Source organism: Psittacula echo (assembly GCF_963264785.1).
Source record: "Psittacula echo genome assembly, chromosome: 2".
Taxonomy (NCBI): Eukaryota; Metazoa; Chordata; class Aves; order Psittaciformes; family Psittacidae; genus Psittacula; species Psittacula echo.
In genome coordinates, this window is record NC_137737.1 from 38,570,625 (window position 1) to 38,587,959 (window position 17,335).

Here is a 17,335-nt window from a genome sequence, read left to right on the forward strand (position 1 = left end):
AGTGTTATTATATATATATTTATATATATATAATATATAAATATATTAAAAACAGTAGCTGAGAGAAAGGCGACCTCAAATAAACCTCAAAGCTGAGAAACAAAGGACAAACCCCCTGCTTAATCTACTGACATACTGTACATAGCCAGTGCTGTATTCATAAATTAAACATTTGCCCTTGGCCCTATAACACTAGCTAGCTGTGTGAGACCTTTTGATGGAGTATTAAGTGTACTGCAATGTCTGCAAAAATGAGCACCTGGTAAAGAAACCCAAAATATCCATCCATTCAACCTTCTTCTCTTGGCATCCTGCCGCTATCAGCCCTGTAATACATAGTGTGCAGTGTTTATTCTTCCTCTGCACATATATTCTGTATATACAACAGACTGGAGTTAAAAACCACAAACCATGGAATGTGAAAAGAAGTAATGACTAATAAAATAACCCTTAGGATTTAAGGTACTATCTTTCCCTAGACAGTAGCGAGAGGATTTTATCCGAATGCTCGAACTAAGTTTTGCATTGACAGAGTGTAGAGAGAGTGCCTGGCTACACATAAACTCCTTGTTTATGTTTTGTTGGATCTGTGCCACTCTGCACAGCTGAGGATATGACCGTTGACACATGGACTTGGTGAGACTCCAGTAGTTGAGCTTTCTCAGTCAGTTAGAATGAGTAACACAGGAGACTAAGTAGACGTTTTATTTCAAGAGCTTTTTGGAATAATGAAGTCTTTCTGTGGTAATACTGGGAGATGAGCATGAAGTCAGAGAAACATTTTCTAAATCAAATGTATTTGCTGTTTCTGCGCAGCTTGCCTGGAGATAGTACTGTCTTCTCTTTCAGAAACCTGGAAATGATTCCACTTGCTAAAAATCTGGTTCCAGAAATGGTTCAGCATAAGCACGAGCGAGATACAACAGCAACTCTTAGGAGTTATGTCAACTACAAAGTTAAGCATGAATGTTGAACACATGGATATTTTATGGCTGCATCATTTTTGCTCACCTGCTATTTATTAGCTTAAACTATTTCACAGGGAGGATTTCAGTCTTGAATCTAGATCAGAAACCGCAATATTCACACACTAGCTCAGGAAAGAGTTGTGTCTCTCTGCAGTTTCTTAAAGTTATTTTGGAAAAAATCTGAGAACTGTGTTTCTCTGGCTGGATGAGTAAAGGAAAATGATGCATTTGCTTACTTAAAAGACAAGTTTTCATTTGCACTGTGCAGAGCAGCAGTTTGCTCTTCCTTTCCCACCACAAGCATAACTGAGTGACTCATTGCCTTCTTGTTCAAATGTGTTCGCCATTTGGCAAAAGCACATGACAAAAAGAAGATTATTTTTGTCTTCTGAGCTATAAAAACTCCACACTTTTCTAGCTGTCCTCTCTTGGAATATCCTCTCTGCCAGCACCTGAAATAAATGAAGCCATAGCTTCTCTCTAGCTCCCAGAAGCTTACATTTCTATATGCCTGCGCACTACTTGTTACACTGCAACAGGAAAGAAAAATAACATATACTTAATCAAAGCCACTGAAAAGAACAAACTGTTTCTCCCTCCCTTTTTCAGTGCCTTGTGCTACAAGCACTACCTTCTGAGCCACATGCTCAAATCTTGAGTCTTTAAATACTTCATACTCTTGCTGACCGTACTTCTGGTGTAGCATCTGATGCTATGCTGGTTAAACACATGGGGAAAGAAAATGCAGGAATTAGTTCATTCACTAGTTCTTTCCCTCTATTTTCCTTCGAAGAAACAGATTTGTTTGTTGTTAGACACACTGTCCAGGTAGAAATGGGCTGGTACAGAAGGAGAGATTAGAACTTTACTCCTTATGTATGGTGACAGTGACAACAAAAAGTCTTCTCAAAGATCTTATGGTTTTTACAGAATAACCCAGTTATATTTGAGATCAGAAAAAGCAAAGGCTACGTATCCTCATTTAGTAATGAAGACATGTTCATCTCTTCTGAGAATAGATAAGGTACAGAACTGAGGCATAGAAACTGAGGAATCAACTAAATGTAGGCAGCTAGGTGAATGAACAAAGTGCTTTTTGGTGGCCTTGACTGTTCTCTGTGCACTCCACCCATTGACTCTAGAGGGAGCCCAGAGCAGTTACACCGTGGTTTACCATTACAGGCTTGGAATTCACTTGGCTGAATCTGCATCTGTGCTCAAATTCACTTATGAAATCATTGAGCTGAGCTGAAAAATGCACTAGGCTTTTTGGAGTTGCAGCATAGCCAAGAAGCAGCAGACATGACTATTTTCCCTCCTTCCATTTTACTCACATAACAAATGCACAATAGAAAACATTACAGGAAAAAAACCCAACCCAACCAACCAACACACATTTTCATGTGCTCCCCATACAGAGGAATTCACCGTAGAAATATATATTAAAAAAAAAAAACCACATAAAAAAATCTAGGTCAGAAAACAGGGAAGAATGAGTGGATACCAAAAGGGGAGAATGAAGTAAAAGGCCACTGGTACACTCAAGGGTGGGGGGAAGCCTCAAGAGAACTCACAGAGCCAATAAACTCCATAAAGATAAGTAAAAATTTGAGACACAGAAAAGGATGGAACCACTGTGTTACTCCCACCTGCTTCCTTAGCCCATTTTTTCCATTTACACATGTTTTGGAATGCATTTCCTAAACCATTCACTAAACAGGCTTCTACTTATATATTTCCAGACACTCTGTGCCACACACTCTGTTCTCCTATGAGCGAGGCATATAGGAAGCCTTGGAATACGATTAACACAAATCACTTCCAGGTGTTGGTAACAAGTGGTTTTCTGCTTACTGGCATACCAGGTAGAGAAAGAAACCCCATCCACTCCTTTCTTGCCCTCCTGATTCCTCTATATTAGCATTAAAAAGCTCTTCTCTATCTCAAACGCAGAGTCTCAGAGCCCTTTGCTATCTCTTGGCTTCAAATCAGCATTCTCTGTCACCAGTTTTCAAACCACCTTCCACTTGGGGGGTCAGTGATTGATGCCTGCATTAAATTTAAATCTCTCTCCCTGCACACATTGTTCTTCAGTTGTGTTTGCACAGCTGGAGCTGATGGGCAACTTCTTCCTCTACCACCCCCAAGAAATCAAAAAGCAGAAGCAAACAACAGATACTCATATGGCAATAGAGGACAAGGGGTGTCACTGCACTGCAATGGTCTGTAAACTCCACTCATGCAAAGAACTCTGCCACAGCCATCTCCTCTGACAGCTGAGGACTGATGCCTTTCAATGGTTAAAAACTCAGTGCCTGTATCTGGTGCATAAAGGTAATGGGAGTTACGCCTGTAACTGCAAGGAGCTTATGGAGTTGAATGGTCTGCAAAGATTTTAGATAGATATATACATCCATTGGAATCAAGTTTAAAAGAAAACTTTGTATATTAGATCGTATCAGAATTTAGCCTTTAATTTCTGAATTCTTTTTGGCATTTATACCAGTGCTGGTATTTCAGATGGCCTGTGTTTCTGTCAGGCAATTTGATTTTCTACTCCTGTGTTCTGTCATAGAAGCCTTGGAAGCTTTTCCAATAGATTTTTGCTTTCAATGACCCTGCCTGCTGTAGTTAAACAATTTAAATAAAAAGACAGACCCATATTTCCCTACGCTTCAGAATCAGAAAAATAATGAACAGTCATTGTACAAAGATGCTTTGTGGCCAAATGAAATCTTCAGTTCTGCTCAGCAAAATAGGGACACGTTTCTTTTTTCTGGTTCGGTACATAAAAGCTTTAGGAGGCAATGCTGTTAAAACTGAAGTTGTTTTCAAAAGAGTTTCAGTTCCTGCCAAATTGAGTTCTCTGTGAATGACAGTTTATCAAGGAGAGGAAAGCTGGATTTGGGGCTACAGCCACTGTGCTTTATCTGACTGGTACTGATCACACATGCCTTTGTCCTGAGCGAAGTGCAATCTGACATCAAAGGTCAGGATTTCATGTCCCTGTTCCCAAAAGGCCAAGTGGAGATGCGGGGAGTTCTTCATTGTCATGCACTGATTGAGCAGCAACTTGAATTTCTGTGACATCAACAAAAGCTCACAAAACAACAGCAATGTGAAGCTTTTAACAGAGCAGTGACTCTAATGAACCAATTAAACAGACAGTTGAGGAGCACCTGAATACACAGGGCATACATAAAGAAAAACTAGCCAGTCACAATTCCCTCTGGATGCAGATCTCCCTCTGTCCTGAGTTTGTAAGAGTGTGCAATCTATTATATATGTGGGCTGGCTTGGAGCAAACAGTGGTAAACTGCACTAAAATGGGAAAGAAGGTCATAAACCCAGCCATCTATGTATGATGTTATTCCTGCAGTACTAAATACAACTCACACCACCAAAAGGAAAAACGTGCCAGGATGCAACATGCACTGCTTTCAAGGAAAGATCCTTCCACATATAAGTGGGAACTTGAGAGAACACAGAAATACATTTGTGAAGCCTGTTTCAATGGTGAAGCAAAGGGAACTAGATAATAACTATTTAGCTGTAAATTTAAGGCTTAGATCACCAGTGAATAAATATGACCATGCAACTAGCAGTCTGAAACTATCTGCAGCCTAGGTTGCACAGTAAGCTTCCTCTTTTGCAAGCATTTCACCAGACTCATTAAGGAAACTTTTGAAATTTCTATTGTTACTTACTGCAACATTGTCATAGTAACAGGAATGGTGATCTTCAATGTCAAAATCCGTGAAATTCAGTAGGACTCGGTGGCTGGAGTCAACTTGGATGAGCCAAGAACAGTCTGCTTTGTTACCATAATGTTGAGGATAGTTTGGAGAATGGATTTCCCCACTCGTAGCTTGGAAAATACCACCACAGCCTGAAAAAAAAAAAATCAATTTTAATCACAAACATTTCTGGTCTTAGTGAGATTCCACATCTATTTTTAAGCTACAAACACTTCTATCTTTATATTTTTTACATTAAACTTTTGCAAGATGAGTGCTCCAACTGTTCAAGTGTCCTGTCCACAACAAAATTCAATGGAAATGACTATCAGAAAAGTATAACGTTATCATCATTATTTGTGAATATACAATAACAATGCTTGTGAATAACATTTCTCTCTAGGCCCAGGCCGGTAGTAGACGTCATAAAGGCTGAAGCATTTGTGCTGGTATTCCTCTATCCTAGATATTGTAAACGTAATCAAAAATACCATCCATATGAATGTCACAGTCCTAGCATACTGAGAAAGCGGTGACTATGCCTAGCTGAGCACAGGAATGAGAAAACCCTTTCTGAAAATACCAAGGCAGCCAGGAGTTCCACTGTCTGCGTGAGCAGAAAATAATTGCAAGCCTCTAGTTTCCACTTCTCTATCCACACAGCTGAGGGCTTCCCGAGGACTCCACCCTCAGGTATTTCTGACCAGAATAGCTCCAGTGCTCATGAATATCTAAATAGCCTGGAAGGATGGATCTTGTGTGGGAAGTGCCAGGGCTTTCAATAAGACCAAAACAAACAAATGGACTTTTGTATGTTGGAAAGGGATGAAGGAGGGTGAGGGAAAGACACTGAGACTGCTGTAGATGGAAGCAGCCTGCTAGAAGGATAAATCCTATACTGTTATATCATTCTGGTCACTGAGTATTTTAGAGGCTAGAGAGGGGTTGGAGTACAACAGGCAAGGTGCCATGAAGGGATGTGAAAACTTCAGGGGGCCTAAGTAGAAAACATAAGCCAGAAGGGGATTAATTCAAAGGACCATTGTAGACTTCTTTTATTCAAAACAAAATCTTGTGCCTTTCTCATAAAACTTGTGAGAAAGGGGAAGTATCAACCTTGACAAACTAATGAATCAGTGTGCTTAATCAAGCAAAACTGCAAGAATTAAAATCTGCCTCTCCTTACTTTTCATTGCAATTATTTTCTTTTAATTGGCCTTTTCATAAGAGCTCCCATGTAGAGAGACATGTGGTCAGGTCTTTTAAGCCTGTCTCTTCTTTTACTGATTACCAGTAAGGCTTTGAACAAATAATCACATGTGGGATGGACCTTATAGAGTTCAGGTATTTACTAATCACTCCAAATATTTTTGGAGTCTGCTGAGTTCTCCCAGTTAAGCCATGTTCCCAGATATTTTTCATTTCACAGTTTAAAACCAAGAGCATTCAGCTAATAAAGGAATCTGTGTGGGTGAGTGGGTGGGAAGAACTGCTGGCATGCAGAAGTTCTTTTCTGATTACAGGATTGTCTTGATTAATTATGTAAAGAAGAAACACCAAGAAGGTAGACTGTTACAAAATACACAAACAGGCCCAGATTTGAGCTAGTCAGACAATTTTCTCCTCTGTGTGTTTTTCAGCATCTCTTAGTGTTACCAAATCCAGTAAAACCCAAATTCTCCTTCAGCTTTCAGTCCTATGCTGTTTGCCTACTTTAAATGCTAGTATGGCTGATCCTTGATTCTCAGACTTCTTGAATTTCTCTTCGTATTAATCATCATACTCACCACCGGGATTTTCTTGCCAGGAGGCATTGAAACCTTTCTCTGCCACTAATTCATCTGTCTTGAAACGGACAGTGGCTGAATTGCCAGTAGTAGAGACCCGCAATGGGTTCTGTGCTGATCTTGGAACACACAGCTGGGCCAGTCTAGGAGACAGGAAATCAAAGCCACCATAAACCTATAAATGAATGGAAGAAACACTGTCAAAGTTTGTCAGAGACCACCTGCCACACAGGATACATGAGAGCTGTTTAGATAGGAGAAAAAAATATCCAAGTATTGAAAGTGATTCCACATTTTGAAATGTAAAGTAGCTAATAAAGTTATTTTCTCTGCAGGTTTACTTGGTACCTGAACCACCTGGCACAAGTATGAAATTCTAGAACATTTCAAAACGCCATGCATTAAATAAGAATTTTCTGCTATGGGGACTTTGTCACATTCTTTTTGCTCCATTCTTGCAGGGTTGGCACATTGTTTCTGTGGAGATATAAAACCAGACTTTTTGTGTGTTTCTGCAAACAAACTGTATCAGCCTGTGCTGATATTTTGCACCCTTTATGTTTAAAGGCACAGCTAAGACTGATGTTTAAATTGAGGCTAGATTTTATCATTTTTTCAGATAAAACAAAAAACATTGCAATTTTATTGACTTCAATGGCAGAATCAACATCTGAGCTATGGGATTCTGGTGAAGTAAATAATACATGTGTATTATAAATACATATAATTAAACATTTTGATAATACTCTTTGGAAACAAGGATATATATCATACATATTTGCCAGAGAAGACTTTTAAGAGTAATTATTTCCTAATTATTTCCTCAGAAGACTGTGCCTCAGGCAGTTATAAACCAGAAAACCACTGCTCTCTCAAACATCACCAGCAATATCGTGTACTTTATAATGCATTTTTAAACCAGTTGAAGTGAATTAGGTGGCAGTGCTAAAGCCTAGTTAATCCTGTTTCTTGTTTTCCAGACGGGGTGTGGGATTTTAGTTTAAGCCCATTTATAACTGGTGGAACTGTCTCATCTTCCTTAATCTTCCTTCTCAAAGCTGAAGAAAACACACCTGCTCAGAGCAATTTTCAAATCCAGTGATTTTGGTGCCTATTGCCTTCAGTGGATGAATTTTTTTGGCTTCTTCATGCTAATGAAATGCAACCTGATATTAAGAGTCTCCCGCCTTCCATTGATATGTCCCCAGTAGGACAGCAGCTGCAAAAGTCAGCTTGACAGTAACCTCAAAAGGGAAAACTTTGAAAGAGATACACTGAATGAAGAGTGTGCTATTATCTTTCAGCAACTGAACTAGTGATAGACAGATTCTCATTTTATCAGCATATGTTATGTAAAAATCCTAAAGCTAAACTAGGGAGTGGCAAGTTCTAATAACAAAAGCAGGGAATAGGAAGATAAGGCAAGAAATCCCATCAGGGTTTTCCCACCAGTGGCATCTCAAGCCTTCTCCAATATTTCATTAGTTTGCTAAACATCAAAAAGGTCAAAACCAGCAATTCATTAATCTCTCTCAGAAAATGACAGTACTATAAGAACCAGCCTCCTATATGGCCCTTTTGCCTCTGATCACTTGTAGATGAGGGGAAACTCAATATTTTAATAAGCCCTGCCGGATACTTTTTAACCTCAGAAGAAGTTTGGGTTCTGTCCAAGCTAAATATCTGTGCAAGTCTTACAAATAGCTGAGCTAGTCCCACCACCCCCAGGGATATGTGTAGTGCATTGCTACGTAACTTGATTGATTGTGTGCTCGCTTAACTGCTGTTAACAGTGCCTGACACTGCTCTGTCATTATAGGAATGATGGAAAGAATTTTTCTTTAACTAGGAAAAATAGTCAGTGACTCCAGAGTAATGTGAGACCTCAGAAGCTGAAGCTTGCATCCCCAGAAGAAAGAAGGAGGAATTAAACTTTTATGAATGTCACAGTGTGTTAGATGCTCAGAAGACTGTGTTCTGCTTTAGTGGCTGGTTACACAGGCTTAATAGCTTAAAGATTTTTATTTTGACTGAGACAGCACTTTTTTGCATTCTGTAGGGAGGCTGCATGACTTGAATGGATAATGGTTCCTATGTCTAATGGATCATCTTGAGGCATTCAAGAGAAGTCAGTATGGATGAAATCACAGCTCAGATTAAGAATCTGTAATGAAGCAGTCACAGTCTGGGGAAGAAGCATGCTTGTCTGCTGCAAGCTCAGTGCCTTCAGAAAAATCTCACTGCTTGCCTGCTTGTGGGGCTCAGTGACAGCTGCGTTTGTCAGAAGTCTGTTCAAAATGTGAATTTTAAAATGTGTTTGTGGTATACTCCTTGAGTCAGAGCCACAGCATGAGATCTAGCAGGAACACATGCTCTTAATCATCTAAACCAGCCCAGAGAAGCAATGTGGCAGAAGAAACAGCAGGAATTTCTAATATGCATCTAATAAGCACCATGGACCAGCCTCTCATGTCATCCCTGGTGCCTCCCTGGGGCCATCTGCACACCATGGGCAAGGGGATCAAACGCAGCTCTGACATAAACACTGCTGACTTCTAGTATTACCTCAGAAATGAACACTTATAGTTGACCTATTGGAAGACAATTCAAGATGGGAAAGAAACACTGATAGAAATCTGAGGTTTGTGGGTCTCCTTTGCATTGTTAACTGTTCGGCAATGGCCTTCTGCACAGTTTCAAAATAAAAGCTCAGTCAAAGGCATGATCTTTACAGTTAGGAGTGCATTTTCTTTTTTTTTCCTTATGCCAGTTCAATTAATCAGATGCTTTCACAAGGACTGGAACAAAAACAAGTTAGAGTGTTTCCATGACAAAACCCAATAAAATGTTACTTTTGGCTACAAAGAGGAAAACCAATAGTTACCACATGAAAAAAGAAGAGGGAAAGAGAATGGATGGAAAGAATGAATTCCAGGGTGTGGTTCACAAAGAATCACAGGATGTCTGAGCTGCAAACAGATAAAAGTAAGAATAAAAACGTTTACTCTGACCAGAATACCTGATCCAAAGATAAAATTATATTGGATGGCATAGCGGGGATGCGCAACACTGCCATAAAGCCCCTGGTTTTAATCTGTTCTTATCATTTGCTTCTGCCCCGTTAGCTCCATTTATTGTTAACAGTCAGCATTCCAGAGTTATGAGCAACAGAAAGCTGTTTTTATGTGGTTGGTCACCCTCATGACACAGATTTTCTGGGAATAAAACTGATCCACACTCAGATATAACTGCCAGCAAAGAGAGAGACTGGCTTTGACAGGGAATTAAGAATTATGGTAATACTTGATGTTTCTGTATATTTAAATGAGAAGACCAAAGTATCTAGTAAAGACTTGGAAGTGCAATAGATTGTCAGGGTTCCCTACTTTTCAGCTCAGAGCTATGTCTTGCTGTGGCAGAATGTAATTATAGTTCACAAAAATCTGGTCCATGTTAAAGAAAGATGTCGTAATTCAAGAAAGCAGAAACGCTCATTTTTCTCTACGTACATATTTTCAATAGAAGCCATTTAAATGTAAAGATTTTCCTTGTGTCCAAAATGATGACTTCTATTTCCATGAAACAGTTCTAGAAAATATCTTTAAGAACAATTTAAATTTTGATTCTGGATGTTTGTAAATGGAATAGAACCTGATAGGGAAGAGAGAATGAGTGTAAGAGTGTCATAAAAGAAACAAGGAGAAGGATAAAAGAAGAGTATGTCAAACACTTGAGAATGCAGAAGCCACATGGAGAACTTGAGGATTTCACACACAAAATTTTTATTTAACTATTGTTGCACAGTCTTGTTGAAACATATGGCAGTTCTGGGATACTGACACGGAAGGGACAGCTTGTTTAGGAGGCACTGACAAAGGGAAGGGAAGGAAGAGAGCTGCTGCGTTTTACAAGAACAAATATGGTTCAGAAAAATGTGCAAGAGAAATGATCAAGAAGTGATGGTATAAATGCGAAGTTAGTGGCAAAGGTGCTGTAATGGGAAAGATCTCTTAGAATGTTCCCACAATTCTCTGCCCTCACAAAAGGGATGAAGGTGTTTCTAAGCAAAAGCTAAATGCATCCAGGTGAGCAGGTTTTGTGATTACTGTGGAACTTTTATTACAAGACAGTTTCTTATTTCAGAGAGTAGAGAGAGTTAATGGGACAGGGAGGAATAGCAGGGTGTACAGCTACTTCAGTACTGATTTTGACTTCCTATTAAAACTGGAAAGTTATTTGGCTTGGAAGAAAACAGGAAGTGGTAGAACTATTCAGAGATAAGGAAGAAGTGAAATCAGGAGACTGATTTGGAGAAAAAGCAGATTTTGAAACCTGAAGAACTGACAGGATACTCTTGGGAAGACAATGTGAGAGTGAAAGAAGTTTAGAATCTTATTGATCACTGAAACACACTGTGGCAAAGGCACCACAGGAATCTCTTTTTTTCTAGAACTTTTCAAACATTTGTGTGTGTGGTTGTTAGCCTGGACCTATGTAAATAACTACAGGAAAGAAGATGACAAGGTAGAACAGCTCCTGAAAATGGTTAACCACATTTGGGTTTTCTTTCCCCACTAAATCTGAGTTATCATCTGTTCTGGGCAGACTTTACCAATCATGCTGTGAATGTGTAATTCTATAACAAAAGAAAGAAAGTATGTATGTGGCAAGGTACATAAAACTCCACTGAATACCTGCAGTTTGGCAGGGGAAGCTGTTTGTTGCCAGGCAGAATCTTTGATCTTGCACTAAGACATGAACCAGTTTTCCCCAGTAAGTTGATTTATGTTAGATTCCCTGACAGCAGATCAGAGACAGGTGTTGGGAACTGGATGAGTCAAGGTTAGGAGGTAAGCAACTTAGAGGCATGCCAATTCTGAAGGCAGGGAAGCTCAAACAAACAAGGTGGGCATTTGTGCTGATGAATGAGTAAGGTTGGAAAAAACTAAAAGCATAGCAAATAAATTTGAAATGGTAAAGAAAGAAAACCCCAAACCTAAGGTGAATACCTTGCTCAGGGATACAGAGCAGCAAACAGCAGGATCCTCTTAAACAAATTCTTTAAGCAGTTCATGTCTGGCAACCCACCCACTGGTTTGAGGCCAGCCCTCCCCACTAGTCAAAAGATTGTCAAGCAATTGGTTGCCAGCCATCTCTATGCTTACTGGATCATAGTAGCACCTGCGTGCCCACCTGCAGGTGTAGACATTGTCCTTGCACTAGTCAAGAAACGGTCAACGACAGCAGACTTAGATTTGTAGTTGTTTAATGGATTCCTTTGGGCAACAGAGGCATAACTGAAGCTCACAGGCAGATTAGATTCAATCTTGTCATTTTAGGCACAAACAGCAATGAAGCTGCAATACAACAGGCTTCATCAAAACCCAAACCAGTCAACACAGGCCACCTACTCACAGGCACTGGTGTCAGGAATGTGACATACAGTCATACTTGCCAATGCTGCTGCTAGAGAATTCATGGAACAATTTCATTGCTCCCAGATCCTACAAAAGTCCCAAAGCCAATAGGATACTCAAAGCACAGCGTCCATTTTGTCAATTTCCACTTCATTGCTAAGCTAGGGAAGCCTGCTTCAGAGCTGAAAAGCTGGAGTTTAGTTATACGTCTCTTCTACTCATACAAATGCTTAGCAATCATCTATCAGCAACTGTATATTTAGGATCTGAGTTAAGTCTTCCAGGAATATTGCTGATGAGTGCACACTAAGGAGGAATCAAAGCTACAAAGGTCAGAATAGGCAGCAGTGAGTATATGTAGGTGCTGGACAGAGAGCTGTCTAGCTGTATGCCAGTCACACATCACATCAGCCTGCAGAAGAGTAGAAAGGACCCAGTGAAGTGATACAAGATCTCTTAATAAATCTTTTGTGTTCATTACAAAAACATTTAAATGTCACCGGTGTTTTAACATTGAAGGACCCAACAACTGTACCTCCATTAGTGACATCAAATGTCTCTAGTGAGCATGATATAGAAAATCTATACTTCCAAAGAATTTCTCCATGAAATTTTTTCCTATCCCTTCTTCCTGCAGTGGAAGTCTATTCAAATCTGTTAGCTGGGACTGGTCATCTGACTGCTTCCCAGCATGAGCACAAAGATATTGTATATAACAAGACCATCCAGTTCCAGGGGTCTCTGAAAGGTCAGTAAACCCTTAGAGAGGTCCTTTTTCGCCTTGTCCACCATCCTAAGCTGATTAGGACACTGCCTCTTCTTTTACTCTTTTCTCTGTGTAAAAGGAATCTTCACAGCTTTCAGTGCTCAGAGTTATAAACCTCCCCCTTTCCTTGAAAGGTCCTACACAAGATCTCACCTTAGTTACCCCTCAGTGATCCATTATCTTCCTTTACACCAGAAAATTTTATCTCCATGGTACAGCACCCTGTACTTAGTTCTTTGTAAAAAGTGGACTTTACAAGACTTGAATTTTTCAAAGCAGTTTTGCCTCTTGTTAGGAAGTGTACAGTGCCTAGCATCATTATTCATTAAGGTATACAGACTCCAAAGGCATAAAAGCAAAATATAGTAAGAACATTGTGGCTTCTGTGACAACACATGTGGAACCTAGCTGTAGCCACTGCACAAATGGGAAATTGCAGTAGAATTGTTTGTTCTGCTCCCGCAGTTCTCGGGATTATCTTCTCCAGACAAAAAAGCATGTAACTTCTTGAGGAGTAAAGCATGTATTTTTTAAGGAGTAAATCTAATGTTCTTACCTCCAAAACATCATAGTTGCAGTCTGGGTGATATTCAACCTTAAATTCCTGAATGGTCAATTGGATGCTGCTGCCAGGTGCTGTGTGAATGTACCAGATGCATTCCCTATTGTTTGGGTATCTGTTGGGGTAGCCAGGGCTGTGAAACGAACCAGAAGGGCCAGAGAGTTCTCCTCCACAACCTGACAAGACAACAAAGCAGCCCATCAGTGAGGGGCTCTGGAAAATCTCACCAACATCTCTGCAATGAGGACAGGCATTAGCATCCATTTCATGCACAAATGTGTATAATGGGTTTGAGGATCAAACAATCAAGCTCTATCACAGGGAACTGAAGTCTAGCAAGAAACCCAGAAATGGCAGGGTAGACCTGCTGGTACTTCCCATGCAGTGAGCACTTCGCCTCATGGTTTGGCATGTTTCTCACCATACCTCAGCATCTGCTTTGAAAGCTGAAGAAACTGAGGCTCAGGGGAAAAAAAGAAAAAGAAAAAAGATTTTTTTTTTTTTTTTTTTTTTTTATTGGCCTCTATCTTAGCTCAGCTCTAGAAAGCTGAATCAGATCCATACTCAGCTGTTCCTGGCCTCAACTAATACACAAACTAAGTTATCATGGGGAGGGCTTCCTATTGTTGTAAAAATGCCATTTCCCACTGCTTTAGAAATCATAAAATGAAAGACAATGCAATTTCCCTCAACCCACAGAGTGTGATCATAAACTGCCAAGTCACAATGGATAGACTGGCTTTCTGACATTTGGTAGATTTAATGTTCTTTTTATTCAATTGTAACTGTACAATTGTAAGCCATGGCATGTTTGAAAAATTAAGTATTTTCTTCTCAGATAAGAAATTATTGTCCTAAACTCACTCCTCAGCCCCTTGGGTGATGAAGTCCTTAGATATTATGAGCTATATTAAAAAAAATTAAAATATGCAAAACAATGGATTAAATGCAGGCCCTGATTTGACAGCACAAAGCAGCTGAACACCTGAGACTGCCATTTCGGCACTGTTTTATGGAGATGTGGCACTGTTCTCCTTTCCTTGAATTTGAGGGAAGACGCTGTTCGTGACCCCATCCCTGAGTGCAGGTGTTAATAGCATGGGAAAGACAACAGCCCTTCCCACTGTTAGGGCAAATTTAGATCAGCTGCATTCATGGTGGAACCTCACCTTTAGACAAGCCAGAAGGGTGGATCTATATCTGTCACATGCAGAAAACAACGGAATTGTGGGTCTGATCTGCTTTTATGTGTGTGTCGCTCTTCCTTGCAGCAACATTTTTTTCCCCTCTCTACATTACAAGCCCCCAAGTGCTTCATTTAGGGACTAGTTAATCTTTTGCTTACACAGCTTTTATGGGGTCACTCGAGCATTGCAAGTAAAGCCCACACTCCATCAATCTCTTTGGCTTCATCTCCAGAGGGAAGGTTCTGTCACATAGCAAAAAAGCCCCCAAATACTTAAAACCATCTAATAAACCATGAGCTCTATATTCCCAGAAGCAAATACTGCCTCTAGGTATGTCAGAAGTGATAAATAGCATCTATATCAGAACTTTCAGTTACAGGAGATATTTTATAACATAAACCAAATGAACTACCCTTCTCAGCTGCTCAAGTAATCCACACAGATATGTGAAACTCCCCTAATCTCTATTAAGTCTATGCATAATTTGAACAAGATATCTTTGGCCATTGCTCTGCTTAACACTTTTTTTTTTCCTTCAGGAAGCTATAAATCAAGATCTTAAATTAAATGCACATACTTTCCTCAGCACCTTCTGTGACAAACTTGTGCCTATGGAAAAGTGACTGCTCATCCCCAGATGCATTTGCCATCATATCTACCATGGGGTCTTTCAACTCCTCGCTGGAACCTTAAGTTTGGCTTTGCCTGGCTTTGCCTAGGACTTCTAGGACTGCCTAATACGAATCTATGAGAGGAAAGAGCAGCAGGCCTGCAAGGGAGCAAAGCAATAAGCTATTTTAAACTAAATCAGTGTCATCTAAATACAGATGTGAGGAAAAGTCCAGCCATGCCAGCAAGGTAACACAGATCTCTGTCTATCACCCAGCGCTCACGGAAAACCACCTTTAAAACACAAGAATTCCCACAGTTGAACAATAGTTAGCTATAACCCAGGAAAACCTTTACATAACCGATGTTGACCTCACAGATGAATTGGTACAGGCTCAGCTCTTCTCCCTTTTTCCCCACCTTGCTGCACAAGATGCTCCATAACCTCAAGGAGGCCTCCATAACCCTCAATCAAGAGATAAAAGAAGCTTTTAAGTGTATTTGAAACCAATCCTGCCTTCAGTCCCTCTGGAGAGAGAAACAGAAAAAAGGTAGTACACTTACTTCCTTGAGGCCTGCCAGCACCGCTGGGTATATGTTAAACTCCTAAAACTTTGATATCCATAAACATTTCAGCATAGAGACAGAGAGGAAGAAAGCTTCAGTGTCACCCACCACCTCATTTTTTTCTCAGTGCCATCAGAAGATGGCCTAGGTTTCTTCAAAAGAAACCAGGCCATTGGGTTTTTATAACTGGAGAAAAAAAGAGGTGTCAGCAGGGGGAGAGCCTTGAGCTGAATTTGCAGGGGGGCTTAACTCCCTTTCCTTTCTCCCAGCAGCAGGAATGACACGGCTGCTGAGGACAGACCTCAGGAGGGGAAAGGCGCCTCTCCAGCTTGGGAAACAGAACAATTTCTCAACAGACTTGATGGCTGGGGTCCTGAGGGGGTGGGAAGGGGAAGGCAGGAGAGTTTCAGCAAGTGAGAGGAAAGCCGATCGCTATTTATCTCAGCCTGAAAAAGCTGGGAACATTTTAAACTAAACAGGCAGTTATGACTCAGCTTCTCCTACTAAGAATTTCCTGATAGCCACAAAGACATGGTTTTTATTTAAACCCAAAATGGCTCAGACAAGTGGAAAGCTTGTGTGCTGTGCTTTGAGGCACAGACCTTACTTTCTGTGCAACCCTTGCAGGTAGCATTCAGATCACTCACGCTACCTCTGCAGAGCGGTTTATATTTTCTCTGAGCCCAATCAATATTCTCTGGATGGGGCATGTGAAGCACATGAATAAGAATGTCAAGCTGTCTTTAATGTGCCATTCCTTTTCTTCCAACTCTAAATGTTCCCAGAAAAAGCTTTTTGTTACAAAAGAAGTGATTCTTCTTAAGTGCTCCAGTAAATTGGAGTTAAAGCCTAGATCCCTGTGATTCAGTTCTTATAATGAATGTGCTGAACTCATGTTGCCAATCATTTTTTAACTGTTTGCAAACAAATCAAAATTACTTGAGTTTATGCCTAAGTATTTACTATTAACAAGTCAAAAAAAGGACTCACTGATCTTTGCAAATATGTGAACTTCACACCTGAACTATACTGAGTGACTTGCATATGGAAGCAGAAACCTCCATATCAGAGCAGAAACATAATCTCTGAAGTCTCTGGCCAACTGGCAGAAAGTCTATACATTATGTTCCTGCTCTTATATGGATGAGGTAAGGATCAGTTCATGTTGTATTTTTTAAAATAGAGATACTAGATGATTTTAACAAAATATTTACAGGAATATTTCAGAGATTAAAACAAATGTTCCTGCCTTTAAACTCAATCACAATAGAAAAACTTGTTGAAATGCTTACAAATGTTGTATGTGAAAGATTTCCACTCTTAGAATGGAAAATAAATAAATAAATAAAAGGAATTACCCAGGAATGTCATTTCAAAATGAGAAACAAACTTCCATTAACCAACATTGCAGCTTGTATTTCAGTTCCTGGAACATTGCTATTCACAAACTTTTTGCCTTGAATATTTTAAAAAGGAGAATTTAGAATTGATCCCTGATTTATTCAGTGTCTTCCCCATTTTCATTACCCACAAAATTCTTGTAGCATTGTCTGTTTCTGTGATTGGATCACAGATACAAGCCACTAAGGGAAACTAAACTGCAGGTATTTTTCATACTGTTTGTGCATTACCTGTGAAGACAGATCCCCTGCCTTAAGATGCTTATTCTAGGCTTTGAAATCTGCTTGGTAGATACTTGAAATAATTAGAAAATATAGCAAATAAATTACATTCA

General features: G+C 39.9%; 1 protein-coding gene across 1 annotated transcript in view; it reads right to left on the reverse strand.

Annotated features, from left to right (window-relative positions):
- The window catches only part of CUBN (cubilin), a gene marked incomplete at its 5' end in the record, with an annotated part of 147,061 nt that overhangs the window by 65,531 nt on the left and 64,195 nt on the right, over positions 1 to 17,335 (reverse strand). Inside the window, 3 exons of the mRNA XM_080609617.1 lie at positions 4,676 to 4,857; positions 6,493 to 6,667; positions 13,232 to 13,413. Coding sequence (XP_080465743.1) covers positions 4,676 to 4,857; positions 6,493 to 6,667; positions 13,232 to 13,413 — 539 coding nt within the window. The remainder of the gene's footprint in view (positions 1 to 4,675; positions 4,858 to 6,492; positions 6,668 to 13,231; positions 13,414 to 17,335) is intronic.